This window comes from Brassica napus, chromosome C3 (assembly GCF_020379485.1).
Source record: "Brassica napus cultivar Da-Ae chromosome C3, Da-Ae, whole genome shotgun sequence".
NCBI lineage: Eukaryota > Viridiplantae > Streptophyta > Magnoliopsida > Brassicales > Brassicaceae > Brassica > Brassica napus.
In genome coordinates, this window is record NC_063446.1 from 27,646,952 (window position 1) to 27,665,506 (window position 18,555).

Genomic DNA, 18,555 nt, shown 5'->3' on the forward strand with positions numbered 1-18,555 from the left:
TTTGCGGTTTTGGCGGGAAAACGAGATTTTTCGATTTTGGCGGGAAAACGCGTTTTTGGTTTTGGCGGGAAAATGCGGTTTTGGCGGGAAAATATGTTTTGCGGTTTTCGCGGAAAATGCGTTTTTTGGCGGGAAAACACGTTTTTGCGGTTTTCGCGGGAAAATGCATTTTTGCGGGAAAACACGTTTTTGCAATTTTGAGCGGAAATGCATTTTCAGAGTTTTGGCGTGAAAATTTTGATTTTAGGTTTTCGCGAAAAAATGCGTTTTTGTGGTTTTGTCAGTTTTCGTGTGTGACAAAATGATATTATGTTTATGTTTGTAATTTGTGAATTACATCAGGGGCATAATAGATATTATATCAAATTGAATGAACCATTTCCATCAAAATGGTCCAAATTAGATCAGCTGAATGGACTTTAAAATTAAGCCTAAATTTTCGAAAGTCATCCGGATGATCCATCCAGATGAGTTGCACTTTTAGTGTTTAAACGAACAAAACTCTCATCTCCATCCAGATGGCTCATCCAGATGGAGAAAAGAACAGTAACTTAATGTAAATGAATCTTCAGTTTTCCATTAACCTGATGAAAGAAAGCATAAGCCATTGCTCGTTCACTTGTATCCTTGCGCGAATCTCCTCCGTTTGTTTCAGTCAAACCTTCCACACCATTCAATCGAAGTTTCGTTCCTCATATATGAGTTAAATCTCCTTGCGCTCTTCAAGTTGCATAGTTTTTTTTTTCTCGCCACGGTATATACACAAGAAATGCTATAATCAGTTTCAGAATTGTAGAGAATGACAAATCAACCATGTATGCTAAAAAAGCCTTTTAAATGCGTATAGCAGCGATCTCTACGGTGAGCCTGACCTTGGTTCGATCGGTTTGACACTGTTTAACATTGCAGAAGCTACCTAAAAACTGAAGTCACTAATTTGGGAGAATGAAAATAAAGCGAAGCAGAGTTTACTAACGTTGCCTTTCATATGATTTGTTATTGTTTTGTTCCTTTTAAGTAGATCAGAGAGCGGAGCAATATTCAAATCCCATAAAAAAAGAATATAAGTATAGAGCTGAGAGATTCATAACAACAAAAAGGTTTTTGATTGGAGAAGATAGTGTTAATAATAGACCTAACTAGATTATGTGAAATAGATTTTTAATGTGTGATCTGGTCTATATCTGGTTTTTGATTATATAAAAATTTCCCCGGCGAGCTCGAACCCGCGACCTTCGGCTCATAAGACCAACGCTCTAACCAACTGAGCTACGGGGAATCTTTGTTAATGTTGTTCCATTTATATATATGATCGATTAAGGCTATTGTTACTCGTTTGATAGGTTAGACTCTGAAACAAATGTTGAGAATTCATAAAAACAATCCGCTGCCAATAAGAGATCGAATAGACGCCACTACAAATTTACAAGATCCTCGAGTGTGACTGTTGACATACATTTTCGAACTCCCAAGGTTTCATCTATTGATATCTCTAACTCCTTTATTGATTATCAGAAATGGATTACAAGAACAAACAAGGACGAGCTTTGAAGATTGACTCCGATTACACTCTCATGGCGAGTGTAATCTTCATCACTTATCTCATATCAATTAGGTGCAAGGACTCATGCCGTCACTCACTTATAACATTCAAAGCACGAAGAACAAGTGAAAGTGAAGAAGACGAACTCTATTTATATCAAATCTTCTCCGTTAGCCTTCCCAACTGCAAACCTTCTGAATCGAATAGAGGCTCCGTTCCTTTTGCTTTTATGCCTCTCAACTGCCAGCTCAGCACCACTTCTCCTCCTTTGCTCAGCTCCCATCTTGATGTCTATCACACCATCAGTGTAAAACAACACAATACCAAACTCTGTTTCCTTGGCTTTTATGATGATCATCAAGTTCAAGCTAACATTAAAAGATCGTCGACTTCTTATCAATCTGCATGCAGGCCTGGGCACTTTTACCTGATATTCGAAGCCGCACCCGAACCTCACCCGAAAAACCTGAATCAAAATCCGAACCGAAGTAGCAAAATACTCGAACGGGTATTAAATTAGGAGAGATTGGATATCTGAACCCGAACAGGTAATATCCAAACCCAAATGGGTATCCGAAAATAACCGAACATATACATATTTAACCTTATATTTCTAGTTTACCTTATATTTCTAGTTTATTTCTCTCATTTTATTCAAAATATTTATATTGATACTACACATAGTTTAAGATTAGATAATATATACATATAATTATGGATTGTTACTCCTTGAAAAATATGTCAAGCTTTTTGTCTCGTGCATTAGCAAAAATTGTATCCAAAATTTCAAAACAATAACCAAATTAGTATCTTTTTAATTTTAAATTGTATCTCCAAATCTATTAATCATTTAATCTATTAAAAAATTAAAAAATCAATTAAGTTAAATGTATATTTTAAATACAAAAAATGAACAATGAAATTTTTTTTTCAAAATCTAAATATCTGAACCCTACCCGAAATAACCGAACTCAAACTAAAAATACCTGCCCGAACCCGATCCGAAGTATAGAAATACCCGAACGGGTTCTATACCCCTATACCGAAATACCCAAAAATCCGAAATATCTGATCCGAACCCGAACGTCCACCCCTACTGCAATGCGTAGCTACCAACAACAGCCTCCTTCTTCTTCAATAGTATAATAAGATCCAAGATCGTATTTAGTCTGTTGAGCTGTTTGTGTTCGTATCTTAACAATAATGAAGGTTTAGACCTTGGGATGAACCAAAATAATTTAGAAGATTCCATCACAGATTCACAGTAGGTTATATGATAGAAAGAGAGGATGGTCAGAGCCATGTAACAAATTTGTATAGTCTCAAAATGTAGTAAATAAAACAGTTTGGTGAACCAGTAGTTGTACTAACTACTAAGAGCATATTTATCCAAAGATACTAGAGGGTTCTTAGCGTGTGAGTCCCACGTAGGACCCACTTTTTTTAAGAAACCGGTTACCAAACTTACCAAATAGTAGTCGGTCCTTAATAGTTTCTTACACTATTCGCAGGCCCCACTGACACGTGGTGGCCCGCGATTGGTTCATTTTTAATTTTTTTTCTAAATTCGAAAAAGTAAAAAAAAAAAAATTAAGAAACCCCAAATGGAGTTTCTGAAGGGTCTCTTAATTAATTTTTAATAGTATTTAAGAAGAAAATTTGGTTAAGAGACCTTGTTAAAAACTTTCAACCTTTTTGTCTTCCATTGCAAGTCTCTTAATCAAAGAGTTTTTTTTTTTTAAAATGTAGAGAATGTTTTTGATTATTTTGTGAATGTAGAAGATGAGAACATTTCTTCCCAGGATCATTCTCTAAGAGAAACAGAAAAAGAAAACAGATTCACAAACAAGTACAACTGCACGTACCTCACCACTGATCCTCTGATGAAACAGTTTCTCACCGAAAGCTGCACAATTCAGTAGGCAAAATATTGTTAGGGAAGAACATGTTATTCCATGAGATGATTCTTCTTAAGGTGTGACAAAAAGAACAAATCCTATCGCATTGAGTAGAAGAACACAAGTCAGACAAGCAAAGCTTTAAGACATAACACAAGCACGTACAGAATCCAAGACCAATCATATATCTCAACAAGAATATGCGTAAAGAGACAAGTAACAATTCATTCCTTCAATAGTATGTCAAAGTTTTCATCTTTATCATGTTTTTCCTTATCAAACCATATCATCAAAACCAAGCTTTAATCCCATTACATACAAAAGATTGACATCTTAGAGTTTCAGCCCCTTATTCCATGAACGACATTCTAACTTACTAATCAATAAAATCTCCAAGTTCACTTTTAATTTCAAAACCAAGCAGTGATGGAGTAGATCTTGGTGTAAAAAAATCAAGCTTCCATGATCAAAGATTACAATTTTAAAGAAATTTAAAAGATCAAAAACAAACCTCGCTGTCTTTGTCGAGCAAGATGTCTTTGATCCTAACAACCTCCTTAGAAACCATTGAAAACTCTTCAATCGCATCACTAAGGCCTCAGCTTCATCTCACCTGTACATAATAAGTCAATACCAATCAGTTCTCAGACGCATTGGTGCATCAGCTTTTTAGTTAACTACATACTGTTATGAACATGGCCTGTAAGAAGTCACTGGACTTAGTTTTCATACTGTTATGAACATGAACAGATTCGTTTTCATCATATGGAACAAGGCAAGAACAGAGATTTATAGAAGCAAAACCCAAGAAGAGATATAATCATGAATTTTTGCCCTAAGCATGAATTTTTGCATTTTATATATGGGTTGTGTATCATATCTTATTATATAAAGCTTGGTTCTTCAAAGTTACTAATTAATATGATTGCGACATGTGTCAATTAATTTATTAAGATTGTGACATGTGTCAAAAATATGTTACAATTCTCTTTTATTAGGATTTAAAAAGATTTAGAAAAATAAAATTATTATTACATTTTTTTGGACACTAGAAAAAGAAAATTATTACAAATATATAGTTTATTATTCTTTTCAGGAGTTAAGAAAAGGAAAACTAATATCACATAGCCTTTTAAAATTATATTTTTATGTCTCTTTTTATAATCTTTTAAAAATATTTGATAGTAAATTTAATTTTGCTTGCTTCTTCAAAATTCCTAATTAATATGATTGCGACATGTGTCAATTAATTTATTAAGATTGTGACATGTGTCAAAAATATGTTACAATTCTCTTTTATTAGGATTTAAAAAGATTTAGAAAAATAAAATTATTATTAAATTTTTTTGGACACTAGAAAAGGAAAATTATTACAAAAATATAGTTTATTATTCTTTTAGGAGTTAAGAAAAAGAAAATTACTATCACATAGCCTTTTACAATTATATTTTTATGTCTCTTTTTATAATCTTTTAAAAATATTTGATAGTAAATTTAATTTTTTGAAAATTCTATAAACAAAGAATAATTGTAAAAGCTATTTGAAAGTATTTTTTTTCTTTTTAAAATATTTTGTATATTTTTCATTTTAAAGATACTAAAGAAAGATATTATAAGAGAAAATATTAATTTTTAAAAAATAAAAATAAAAATAAATAAATTATAAAATCCTACAAGTACACGGAAATATTTAATAAAAATCAAATAGAAAAACTAACTATATAATAAGTGATATTTCTTTTTTAAAACCCAAGAAAATAAAATTTTAAAAGTACTCTTTTTATTTTCATATAAATAACTAATTTTGTATGCTACAAAAATATAAACCAAAATAAGTATTATTTTCACATCTATATTTACGTTTAATATTCCTCATATTATTTTCAAAAAAAAATAGTATTGACAAGAAAAATATTATCTGAGTATTTTCTTTTAATTTCTTTAAACAACTCAATTTATTTTATCATTCTTATTACATCTTATGATGCTAACACAAGTTTTTTTTAATTAAGATGTTTTTATCGTACATAAGTATGTGTAAATATGAGGAATATATGTTTGTATGTATAAGACACGATATATAATTAAATAAAAAAATTTTTTTATTGAAAATATATTAGTAGTATAAAAATCTTAAAACCAAGAACGAATTATAGTTGCAATTTTCCTTTAAAAACAAATTAAAGTAACTTATTTCTTATAAATAACTAACTATTCTTTTTAATAGATAATTTTTTGTTAAAAAAATTATAAATCAAAAATAACTTTAAATATTTCATCCGATATGATTGTGCCAAAAAACAATATTGTGTATGCATTAATAAAAATCTATCATTATGTGAAAATAATTTGTTTTCCTAAAATCCTAAATAAAAGAAATTTGAAAAATAACTTTTTCCTCTTTTAATCTTAACCAAATAAGATTTTGTTTTCCTTTTAATCATGACCAAATAGAATTGTAAAAGTAATTTTTACAATTAAAATTTAAAGATAAAGAAAATATTTAATTAAAAATATTAGTTATGTTGAGAAAATAAATTTTGAAAATAATATGATACTGAAAATATTTAATTAAAAATATTCTTGATATTGAGAAAACAAATTTTGAAAATAGAAAGTTTTTAAAATAGTTAATATTTGCTGGAAATAATTAATTGATAGTATTTTTATTTTCAAAATCCTAGAAAAAAATAATTATAAATGATTATGTAATTTTAATTTTATTTTATAACACCCTAAAACTCTAATAAAATATTTGATAGTTCTTTTCCTTAAAAAAGAAAATCCTAAGCAAAAGAGATTTGTATCATATTTTTTTAATTTTTAACCAAAAGAGAATTGTAAGAAGTTATTAGATAGTGTAGAAAATTTGATGATGAACATGATACTAAACATTATTTAATTAAAAATGAAGTGTAAAAATAGTATTGATATGAACCATAAAAATCATAATTTAAAATTATTTAATTGTAACTAGAAATAATTATTTGATAGCAATAAGATTTTTCTGAAATTCTAAAGAGAAGATAATTGTAAAATTTTATATGATAATACTTTTCCTTTTCTATAATCTTAAACAAAAATTTAAAAAATTATTTGATAGTTTTTTTTTTTTTAATTGTAAATAAAAACGAGATTTATAAAATACATTTTTTCCTTTTTAAAAAAAATCCTAACAAAAGTAAGCATACATATTTAATAGTATTTTAAAAAAAAAGAATTTGATGACAAGTATGATGATAAAGCTATTAAATTAACATAAATCAAAACTTTGGATGTTGTCGTGATTGGTATTTATGTGCTTGGTTATACAAAAATCAAACACATGTTTGATATATATATTTTCATGTTTGCTCATAAAAAAATTGATTATTATTGTTGTCACCGTATATATGTTTAGTCAAAAACAAATCAAGCTTCATCGATATCATATTACATTTTTTTTTTTACTATGTAGTAGTTTATAATTCATTTTAATTAAAATGTTATTATAAAAATATATCATTAATAAATCATGAATCAAGAAAATTATTTAACATCAAGCAAGTTTAATAAAACATTAAATTAGTACATAAGAAAGTGTATAATGTTGTCATTGCTTCTTGGTCTTATTTAGCTTCCAAATTCCTTTTTATTTCATTATAATTATTATTTCGGGTTGGATCCGATTTAAATTTTTACGTTTGGATGTTTTATCTTAGCTCTAACAAATATTAATTGAAACTTATGTGTGAAAACGAGTTCTTAACTATAAAATAAATTTCACATAACATATGCAAAAACAATTTTAAAACAATAATAAAATGATTTTTTAATATTTTTTTATTAAATTAAAATATTAAATAAAGTCTGTTGCAACGCACGAGCCCAAATCTAGTATGATATAAAGCGTGGTAAGAAGAGTCATATATATGATGCCCTAAGCATGAATTTGAAAGAAGAGATATATTTGAATTGGGTCTTTCAATTTCATACTATGATGCCCTAAGCATGAATTTTTGCATTTTATATATAGGTTGTGTATCATATATGATATAAAGCAAATTATAAATTATAACAAAATAGTAATGTTGCATAATTCTAGAGAGAAGAAATGATTTATACATAGAAAGCTTTGAATAGTTGATTTTCATTGATTTTTTCTCCGTCTCATTCATTAATTTCCAAATAATACCAAATCAGAGCCGCACTTGTGGGTATGCTTTCGAAACATTTGAATGGACCTCATTTGGTGGAACCCCTTTTAAAAAAAAATTATTTGTATATATAGGTATATTTATATTATTAAATAGTGTTAAATATATAAAGTAAGAAATAGTTTATATAATAATAAAATTGTTAATGTATTCTATGTTATATAATATGTACAAGTTTAATAATATAATTAAAATAAATATATATATTATGTTACTAAACTTCAAACTTTATATTTTAAAGAAATTTACATTAATTTTTACTAAAAATCACTAAAAATATCTTTAATTTCAAATTAAAAAAACTGAATAGGGCCCCCACACCTCTGGGACCGACTCTGTACCAAATTACGTTCATCGTTAAACCTGGCTACCGTATGTGTTCAGTTTTAGACCATCAGCATTGATGAACCTCACTATTCAGATTCCCAATGCTCCTGTTATTATTATTTTAATTTCATTTTTGTTTTTTTTTTTTTTAATTAATATTCATCCAATTGCGGGCCGCCACGTGGCGTGGGGCCCGCAAAACAGTAGTGATACGGGGTCTTCTCAGTGAATTCGCACGATCCGAGTTCAACACTGTTGAAATATTTTAATTTTTTTTTTTGTGGAAAACTGTGTGAACTTTTGGTAAGAGCCTTCAATGCTCATGCTCTTAGACACTTACACATAAATCTATAAAGGATGGATCACGTAGAGTGATAGTGATTAGATCTTTTAAAAACAAATTGACACTTCACGTAGAGTGATAGTGGGTAGTCACGGTTGTCTCTTGTGTTAGGCACAGGTGATATAAAGCAAAGACAGTGAGAGCCGAGGTATATTAAAATCTATACACACACGGCACACCACCTCTCGTGATTCCTCGATAGCTTCTAACGATAAATGAAAATTTAAAATATCCGACCCGATGATAATTGTATCCGACCCGGATCCGATCCGTCAACAGTCCGTAGGGCCCAAAATTTAAATCTCACTCTCTCTCTCTGCGTCTCTTCCCCTTTCGTACCAGAAAAATCTCCGATCGAAGAAACCTCTTCACAATGGCGGCGTACAGAGCTGAAGACGATTACGATTTCCTCTACAAGGTGGTCCTGATCGGAGACTCCGGCGTCGGAAAATCCAACCTCCTCTCTCGCTTCACCCGCAACGAGTTCAGCCTCGAGTCCAAATCCACGATCGGCGTCGAGTTCGCCACCAGAAGCATCCGCGTCGACGAAAATGTCGTCAAGGCTCAGATTTGGGACACAGCCGGCCAAGAAAGGTTCAAGGAACGCTCATGAATCTCAAGAAACTCAATTCTTGATTTTTTTTTTTTTCTCAATTCTTGATTTTGATTTGATCTGATGAATCTGAACCGAAACCAAAACTGATTCTTGATTATGTGCAGAGGTTAATAAAAATACATTTTTATGTTATAACTGTTATTAAAAAATTATAAAATAAAAATACATTTTCAAATTGTTGGATCTGAACGTTCAAGAACTCAATTCTTGATTTTCTTGATTTTGCGCAGAGTTTTTCAAGAACTCAATTCTTGATTTTCTTGTTTTTTTTTTCTTAAGGTACCGAGCGATCACGAGCGCGTACTATCGAGGAGCCGTAGGAGCGTTCCTTGTCTACGACGTTACGCGGCGCGTCACGTTCGAGAACGTCGAGAGGTGGCTCAAGGAGCTCAGAGACCACACGGACGCCAACATCGTCTGTATGCTCGTCGGTAACAAGGCTGACTTGCGTCACCTACGAGCCGTTTCCACCGAAGACGCAACGGCCTTTGCGGAGAGAGAGAGCACGTTCTTCATGGAGACGTCTGCGCTCGAAGCTTTGAACGTGGAGGACGCTTTCACTCAAGTGCTTTCTCAGATATACCGCGTGGCGAGCAAGAAGGCGTTGGATGTTGGTGGAGACGATCACGCTGCGTTGCCAAAAGGGCAGAGTATTAACGTTGGGGGTAAGGATGATGTCTCTGAGGTCAAGAAGGTTGGTTGCTGCTCAAGTTGATGTTTTCTTGTAATGTTGTATCTATTTTTTTTTGTTCACGTTATCATATTCAACAATCTATGAACAAAGAAGGTAAAATAAAAACTTCAGGGGCCAACCAAAGAAAGCATGTACAGTTTTTTTTTTTATAGTGTCACTAAGCCAATCTTAGCTATAGATTGTAACACAAGTTAAGTGCATTTTTTTACAGAACATGGGGCTTTGAAACTTGCCTTGACTCTGTTTCTCTTATATAATAATAAAAAAACAAAACCATATAAGTTATAACCTTTTATCGTTCCTTGTTCTTGTCCATGACCAGTGCCTCTGATTTACAGATTGGGCAGACGTTCTTGATGACCAACCACTTCTCCAAGCATGCTGGATGGTACTCGTGCTTGCAGTCCAGCGTTGCGATCTTATCTCGGTTCTTGTAGGTTTCCTGTCAATAAATAAAAACGAGATGTTAACCACTAAGATTAACGTTTGCATAAGCTTGGAGGATGTAGTCTTGGCTTTTACCTGGCATATGGTGCAAGAATCTGTTTCTAGATCGGTAGATGGAGCTTCTTCCAGGTTGATTCTGGTGGATATGTAGGTTCTTCTTTTCACAAGATCTTTAACGGTTTCTTCTGATAAGCCAGTCTTCACTGTTCCAATATGGTCGCTCAAATCAAGAAGCTCCTGCGTCACCACAGTTTAGAATGTTATAGTGAATTCATTCATTAAATATCTATATATGGTGAAAGATTTAGCCAAGTGGTAGAGAGTAACGGTGGACTCACCTCATATGACATGTCCTCTATGTCCAAGCGCATGTCTTGATGATCATCAACCTCATCATCGCCGAAGAACTCTCCTTCCCCGAGAAAAGCGTCTTCCTACACATATTAACATTTAAAAAAAAAAAAGGGTTAATTTTGAAGAGCAAACAAACAAACAAACTGACACTAGAAGATGAAAAAAAAAAAAACATCTAAAAAGCAAACTCACATATGCGGGGAATGCTCTAAGGTGAGGAGGCAGTCCATGGTGTCTAAGACTCGCTGCAGGAGAAAAACCATCTCGGGGATGTTGCCGGTTTATCGTCAGCCCAGTTGATTGAACCGGCCCCACGTTTCTGTACGGAGCATCATGAATAGTCATGGGGACAGTGTATGAGGCTGAAGCCATGCGAGGAGGGTATACAGGGGGAGGAGGAGGTGCCGGATGATGGCTAAAATAGTTAGGACTAGGGTACGCAAATGGTATATCGTTTCTGCTACTAGATGCCTCATGGAATCTCGGAGCAGCATTACCTAAGAGAGATCAATCAAGAATAAGATTTACAAGAACTTGCATAAAGATAAGTTTATGAGCTTAGAGTAAAAGTTATTACCATGCATAAAAGGTATAGAGGGTGGTTGGAGCCAATAGGAAGAGGAGGATGATCCATCAGATGTGTTGTTGTCATTAACATGTTGGTCATACCAGATTGGGGCAGGAGGTGGAAAAGGATGGGCTGCATAGTTTCCTTGAGAGTAAGGAGGATCCATTGTGACTGCTCCTACTCTGCTCCTCACACTTCGCTGATCCATTGGTTGTGGGTAAGCAGCAGTAGCATAGTGCGGGAAGGCCAAAGGCGCTGTCTCCGGAGGTGGTGCTGGTTCAGTAAGATACTGATAGTTTCCAGGTATAATAGCTTCGTCGCTCTTTCTCTTGTATCCATGGCCCATAAAATGTGGATTACTCTCATGACTTCCAGGAGCTAAGGGATGAGCATGAAGAGGCTCGTAAGGGAAATAGAGATTTGGTGGGGTTGACATGGTAGGACCAAGATTGGAAGCACGTTGATGATGATGATGAGGGGGAGGAGGAGGATACTGTGGAAGACCGTTAAGCATAGAGTTGTTGTCATAAGGCTCTTGCAAGAAAGTAGGAAGAGGGTTCATGTGTGGGGTGTCTGGATGAGAATGCTGCTCCATGTCGAAACCTGTCATTATATGTCTTTGTCTCATATTTGCTACTTGCAGAAACAGTCACCTGATATAGTTTGAATTGTGGAAAAGATCAGAACCGTTTACAGCTAAAGAACAATCATGACCTTGCTAAGCATCATCAAGGCTGAGTTAAACAAGCTATTAGATTAACAAACCTAGACGACCTAATCAGATTATGCCCTAATTCCGACAAACCCCAGAACAATGCAATTCTTCAACAGGTCTTGTAATAAGATGATAAATATTATTTTTTTTTTTTTCCGGGAACAAACGTCAATACAATCGAAATCAAAAGCTCGAGAATCCGATTATTGTGATGATCATTACCTGATTATCGAAGGAGGGAGATCAAAGGACGAGAGGAGAGGATGGACAAGGAAGACGGTGAGGGAAGGTTTTTTTATTCTCTCCTCAGTTTCTTCTTCCCTTTTTTTTTTATTTATTCTCTTGATGCTTATCTTACCTTTTTTATAATTAATTAATTACTTATTTTTTGGCTTGTTTTCATTGGTTTCTTGAGATTTCTCACAGCAAATGCTTTTTTTAAAGGCTAATTAATAATCATTGATATCCTAATTATGAGAACGACGTCGTTTTGCTTTCAATACATTAATGAATGAACACAAATCTTTTGGATTGGGTTCTATCTAACATCGCCTTTGTCTTGTACCAAAGCCTTTGTAAGCGAAGCACCAAACTTCGCAGTTTATATCTTACAGTATCTTCATTCTATTGCAACTCATTGGTCTTTGCTTTTGTGGAATTTTTGCGAACTATGCATAACATACCTAAAAAGTTGAAAAATATTTGTGTGTTCAAACAATTAAAATAAGTGTCTTATGATGTGGTTGAAAGTTACTTATCACAATAGCAAAAAAATAACGCGAAACCAGGTCTTAATGTCTGATTATTTTTATTTGTCGTGCAAAAAAAAACCGTGACGGATAGACAATTGAATTGAATCCGAGGCAAGCAAGCACATGATGAGAATATACTAGGTAGGCCTGGGCACTATTACTTGATACCCAGCTTATACTTGCGACTTGACTCAGCTCGGTTTAAAAAAACAAATACTTGCTACAATCAAGTCAAGTAACAAGTAAACGGATTCTATTACTCGTAAGTACAAATCAAGTAACAAATATATTTTTATTTTTAACTATTTGGCTTGTTCTTGTTACTTAATACTAGGTCAGTTCCCGGGCTACGCCCGGGTTATTTTCTAATAAAATTTTGATCCAAAATATCATATTAGATGTAGGTATTGTTTGTTTGAACACAAAAAGTTTGTTGGTAATCAATATTTTTGTTTGAGATGGAAGGATTGTGTGTTATAATATGTGTGAAAAGTTGTGTATATCGAGTTTACGCAAATGTTTAAAAGCCAAAAAAGTTGTAAGTAAAGTAGATAATGGAGGAAGCAGATTAAGTCTTTCGCAGATCAGAATTTTTTGAGGGTCATGAGAAAGAAAGGACCTGAAATTGGATAAGAATAGTTAGTCAGCATACGTTTAGTTGAATATAGTGGTATTGCTCTTTATATTAAAAGTTTTGTACCTGGCGTAGGTGGGGTAAACCTATGTGTAAGTCTCTTCTTTATTGGCTTGTATCATCGCTTGGTCGATATTTTCGAGGTTGTTAATCTGTGAATATAATATGTTATCAGATTTCTGAAAAAGATGAGAGTAAAAAATAATTATTTAAATTACCTGTCTCGGGATGAAGGCCTTTGAATATTTCTTTGTAGACTATGTTCTTCACTTTCAGCTGGTGTGGATCTTCAGTTTTGATGATCGTTAATCCTGCTTTGCTTGTGACACGGGAGAGGGCCACGTAAAGTTGACCATGAGAAAAGACTGGCTTAGGCAGGTATAAGATGACCTCTTTTAAACTTTGGCCTTGGCTTTTGTTGATTGTCATTGCGTAGCACAATCTGATAGGAAATTGCCGCCGACGTAATGTGAACGGTAATTTCGTTTCATCATACAAAAGCACAATTCTTGGGATCAAGACCTCTTCTCCAATGTGGGATCCAGTGATGATCTCTGCCTTCAGAACGCGTTCACCAACGTGGGTTAGGATCATCCGAGTACCGTTGCATAATCCTTTTTTCTGATTTATGTTTCTGAGAAGCATAACTGGGGCACCAACTTTCAGAGTAAGTTTGTGCGAAGGCAAACCCGAGAATTCCAATGAGTTAAGATACTCAATGGAGTATAGTGTATCATTTAGATCTGATGTAGTATCTGATAATTCAAAGCTGTCTGAGCTGTAGTAATCTCTTGATACCCTGTAGGTCCGTGAGATGGTATAAGCATTGATTTCATCAACGGTTTCGTTACGGGGTGTGAGGATAGCTTTATCGGTGTAGGAAGTCTTGGAATTCATATGGCTGCTGATTTGTCCATATGCAGCATCAACAACTTCTTTCAATGGGTCAACAAAACTCCGACAAATCAATGAGTCATCGATATGTATGAGTTGGTCATGGTACCCATCCTCCTCATATTCTTGTTCTTCTCCTAGACGACCTTCCCCGACTCTGAGAAGCCATTCAGAAAACTCTTTCTCATCCTGATTGACTCGCATATTTGTTTTTAAAGAGAACTTGTGGCAGCTATTCCATAGATATGAATGGCTTATCGAAGCTAGTACAGTATCAGCTCTTCTACCTTGCGGAATGACTGGTAGGATCTGTCTGAAATCACCACCTAACATAACTGTTTTGCCACCAAAAGGCTGATTCTTTGCGGGTGGATTTTTGATAGACATAATATCCTTCAACGACTTGTCTAATGCTTCGAAAGCATGTTTGTGTGTCATCGGTGCCTCATCCCATATTATGAGGTCTGTTTCCTCAATTAACTCAGCAAGCATTGTACCTGGTTTGACGTTGCAAAGCTTATCTTCCTCGAGCTTCAATGGAATATTGAAGCGAGAGTGAGCTGTTCTCCCGTTTGGTAGTAGCAATGCGGCTATTCCCGAAGAAGCAACTGGTAGAACAATTTGTTTTCTTGACCGAAGTCTGGATATAATAGTCTGGTATAGGAATGTTTTTCCTGTGCCCCCTGCGCCATATACAAAGAAAAGTTTTCCTTCTTTCTTATCAACTGAGTGTAAGACTGATTCATAGATTGCAAGTTGCTCAACATTGAGCAATTTGTATTGCTTGTCATGTCTTAGTGTTTCCTCCGCAACATCGTAATCCATTTCTTGGTTCCACAAACTGTTCCCCAATTCCTTGAGCAAAACAGGATTGATCTTCGGCATATCCTTAAAATCGTTTAAGGAGCGATCTTGCATGCGCATCAGCTTTTCAACTTCTATCAATGTGTATTGCTCGAGGGTATTATCGTCCAGTTCCAGATTCGCGTGGCCTAAGATCCTTTGCCTCTTGTGAAGTATGTCGTCGCTCATTGATTTCCATGAGTGTTCCCATAGTCCTTTAGGGCTTGCGACGAAGCAGTTGTTTAGGAATGTGACGAACAAATCACGAAGCTGGTATGGGCTGGCCGTTCGAGCACCCTCCGACATACTCTCGAGCCATTCAACATCGTTGTCCAAAAGGCCTCGTGCGTGGCAAACTGATTTAAAGTCCGGGTATTTCACGCCGTTGTATGTTTTTAGCTCGTCGTAACTTCTAGGACCCTTAATCTTATTAATGAGGACCCTCAGGTAGTATCGATCGCCTGCTGAAGGATGGACAGCTACGACTCGGCCAATGGTTTTTCCTCTCTTACGCTCAGTCCACACTTTAGCACTGTTGTTCCAGACAAAATATTCAGGAATCTGCACATATGTCAGTGTCCGGGCAAACGCTGACCTTCTGCATAAAACCATCCACTCTGTGAACATCGTCTTCTCGATACCCGGTTTGTGGATTACACGACCGAGGTTGTCTGTTGATTTAACCGTAATATTATGTTCGCCTTCCAAGTGAATGATAAGCTTTTCAACTGATGGCTTTCTTTTGTGTATGTGGAAGGCGAAAGTCCGCCACATGGACTCACAAGCTGATAAATATCGGGCTTCGATGTAGTCTTGGATCTCATTGCGTTGCATTAGGACTTTCTCCTTTGATCCTCCGGATCCTGTCGCGTCGGATGTAGTTGCTGTATTTCCTTTCTCAATAACAGCGGTTGCTCGGTCAACGCCCTTGGTTATGTACTTGAATAAGTATTTCACCGCGCTTGTCCGATTACACCATTCAACATTAATATGAGCTTCGTACTTCTTCAGAAGCTTAATGTTATGAGGTACGACGAAAGTGTTGTCTAGTACAGCTCCAGCCTTTACTGTACACGTATCTTTGTTTCGGCGTCGACGATATAACACATACCCGGATTTGTCAATCGAAGTGTTGTCGTTATTCGGCCGAGGATACTTTTTCGTGCACACATTGTTTTCCATACATGGTGACTTCGGATTGAAGTGTCCACATGGACCGTGGATCATGTGTTTCGTGACTAAGTCGTAAGCAGCTGGGTCTTCCTCTTTGTTGGGGAGCTCGGCCGAAATTATTTCATCCACTTCATCTGCACTCGGTGTTCTGGTAGAATTTCCTAACCACAATAATATATGTGCATGAGGGAGACCTCTTTTTTGAAACTCTATTCGGTGGAGAGCTGCCTTATATGGCTTGAAAAAAGTTCCTGCTTTGAAATCCTTGAGCAGTTGATCTAGCTTCATCTTAAAAACCCGACATTCAATGTCCGGTCTATCATTAGGAGAATCTCCACCGTATTTCTGAAGATGTTCTTTAATCTCGCTCCAGTTTGGATTGGCCGTCATCGTGATAAACAAATCTGGATTGCCGAATTCTCTGCAAATAGCCATAGCATCGTGGTATTTCTCAACTAAGTACCGGGGGCCTCCGGTGAAACTTGGCGGCAGTATAAATCTCTGGCCAATAATTTTAGCGTCAGTGTCACCTTTACTTACAGCATCAAGAACATTGCTGTATAGCTCAGCCCGCAAGATTTCTTGGTTATTTCTCGCCCACCTCAGTCGGTCTTCCTCAATTGCTGTATAAACGTCCACAATAAACTGATGGAGGAGACGACCGCCTTTAATCAACGTCATTCCTTGGTTAGGACGTGTTTGGATTAGAGAAGCGTAGTATTGACGGATGGTCACGAATTGCCTTGTTCTTGAAGTGCCTGTCTCAAGATGCAGGGGAATTTCTAGGTGAAACCCGTATTCACCATACGGAAACAAAAGAGGGTATTGGAGGCTCATATATAGAGGGTGATCGTCACGTATCTGCTGCAAAGTGTCAGATTGAAACTGAACCACTATATCTCGTTCTCCAATTGTTGATGTTATATCCCCCACGATAAGACCTGCCACCTCGCTTGTAGTTGGGAGATCATATTCTTTCCCCTTCCCTTTATCTTGGACTAACCTAATAGTAAACTCTGACCCGACGCTTTCGTAGTGGTCTCGTGCACGACGAAAGATCTTTGCTAGACAATTGTTCTCGTCAATCATCTCGATGAGGAGGGCTAACGTTGGCTCATCGAGGTTACCTTCTGCTGAGGTTTGCCCCATCGCGTTTAGGCGGTTTTTGAGTTCGTTGGCCGTGTCAAATATGTAAAGCTGGAGATATTCTGGGAGACAGCCTTGTCGCGGTATGAGCGAGCCAATTCTGTGGTGGGTTTGACCTTGGATCCGTATAGTATAAGGACCAGGTGCGTGGACGACACTATAATCCATTTTCATTCCAACGGATGTAAAAGCAAGGACAGAATTATAGACTCGGATAGTATCTCGAAACCATCTGGTTTGAAGAAGTTTTTCTAATAGGGCTGGCGGCTGGTTGATCGGTGGAAGCTTGATTTGGCCATGGTTACAGCAAAGGGTGAAAGTTGGTTCACCTGTTCGTGGGTCTGTAGCAGGGCTTTCAGAAGTCCACATTAATGCACCACATTTTGAGCATGGTACGATTCGGTTTTCATCTAGTCGGGATGTTGAACCTTTTTCTGGAAAATGTTTATTACGAATTGTTAAATCATAGTTTATTGAAATCTTAAGAGTTTAACAGAGGGTTAGGAATTATTATTTTTTATATTTTGGTAAAAAAGTTTTTTTTTTTTTCGGTATTTTTTGTTTTTTGGAAAAAAATTATTTGTTAAAATGAATTAGTTTCGAAATTTGATTTTAGTTGATTTTTAGAAACACCATTACGCTGAAAAATATATTTTAGAAATTAAATATATATATATATATATATTTCTGGGAAACTATAGGGGCTTAAGTAGTATGCACCTTTCTTTTTTGGTTGAGTGCGACGCGTTCCTTGTGGATTTGGTGGAGCGTTTGTATCTATGTAGAAACAACGTAAATTTGAATTAGAAATTTAATAAATCGTAATAGATTTTATCAGCCATTATGCGTACCTCGTGACGATGCCGACGTTCGTTTGGATAGCAAAATGGCCTTTCTCATATTACGTGCATTTTTCTGCTTGACTATTAAGATTAATAGTGGTTAGGTTAAAAGAATATAGCATAATAGATACACATTTTAGGATTATTTCTTACTGTAAGAGTCGCAGTTATCACAACCACCTGTTAAATTAAGTCTGGGAAGTTAGTTTGTTTGATGAATAAGTTTGGTTTAAGATATAATAATATGATCCATATATACTTACAGTCGTAATATGTTGGTTTGAATGATGGTCGGTCATTTACCAGATGAACTGAAAATGTACACATTTTAATCATTGGGATAAGACAATTTGTCTTAGGATTAGATATTTTGGGTAGTAAATATATACCTTTTGGTTTATTAAGTGATTCACGTGGTCGGCCTCGCTTCCGCTTTTGCGTGGATCCTCCTGTAGTTTTGATTATGTTATTTCCTTGGTTATATTAAGTAATATATTATAGTTATGATTAAAATTTGAAAATATTAGTATCCCTTTAAATATAGTATTAATCCTATTTCATAATGAAAAC

The 18,555-nt window shown here is 35.1% G+C and overlaps 3 protein-coding genes and 1 non-coding gene across 4 annotated transcripts; 1 reads left to right on the forward strand and 3 right to left on the reverse strand.

The window, feature by feature from the left end:
- Positions 1-1,206: 1,206 nt before the first annotated feature.
- TRNAI-UAU lies at positions 1,207-1,279 on the reverse strand. The gene has a single exon. It is a non-coding gene; the product is annotated as a tRNA-Ile (tRNA).
- A 7,128-nt stretch (positions 1,280-8,407) lies between these two features.
- On the forward strand, positions 8,408-9,745 carry LOC106389192 (ras-related protein RABA1g). The gene is made up of 2 exons (XM_013829395.2): positions 8,408-8,901; positions 9,203-9,745. Exons 1-2 carry the CDS (start codon positions 8,681-8,683, stop codon positions 9,636-9,638), a joined length of 657 nt encoding a protein of 218 aa, XP_013684849.1. The 5' UTR covers positions 8,408-8,680; the 3' UTR covers positions 9,639-9,745.
- On the reverse strand, positions 9,741-11,614 carry LOC106389191 (RING finger protein 44). The gene is made up of 5 exons (XM_013829393.3): positions 10,996-11,614; positions 10,611-10,915; positions 10,403-10,498; positions 10,140-10,301; positions 9,741-10,059 (listed from the first exon to the last, which is right to left on the reverse strand). Exons 1-5 carry the CDS (start codon positions 11,612-11,614, stop codon positions 9,910-9,912), a joined length of 1,332 nt encoding a protein of 443 aa, XP_013684847.1. The 3' UTR covers positions 9,741-9,909.
- A 614-nt stretch (positions 11,615-12,228) lies between these two features.
- Positions 12,229-18,484, reverse strand: LOC106398326. The gene has a single exon (XM_048753093.1). It carries the CDS (start codon positions 17,510-17,512, stop codon positions 13,259-13,261), a length of 4,254 nt encoding a protein of 1,417 aa, XP_048609050.1. The 5' UTR covers positions 17,513-18,484; the 3' UTR covers positions 12,229-13,258.
- Positions 18,485-18,555: the final 71 nt, after the last annotated feature.

Coding starts and splice junctions, on each gene's coding strand:
- LOC106389192 (XM_013829395.2), top strand. CDS start 8,681: ATGGCGGCGTACAGAGCTGAAGACGATTACGATTTCCTCTACAAGGTG. Junction 8,902..9,202: donor GACACAGCCGGCCAAGAAAG/GTTCAAGGAACG, acceptor TTTTTTCTTAAG/GTACCGAGCGATCACGAGCG.
- LOC106389191 (XM_013829393.3), bottom strand. CDS start 11,614: ATGAGACAAAGACATATAATGACAGGTTTCGACATGGAGCAGCATTCT. Junction 10,916..10,995: donor CTCTATACCTTTTATGCATG/GTAATAACTTTT, acceptor GATCTCTCTTAG/GTAATGCTGCTCCGAGATTC. Junction 10,302..10,402: donor TAGAGGACATGTCATATGAG/GTGAGTCCACCG, acceptor GTGGTGACGCAG/GAGCTTCTTGATTTGAGCGA.
- LOC106398326 (XM_048753093.1), bottom strand. CDS start 17,512: ATGTGGACTTCTGAAAGCCCTGCTACAGACCCACGAACAGGTGAACCA.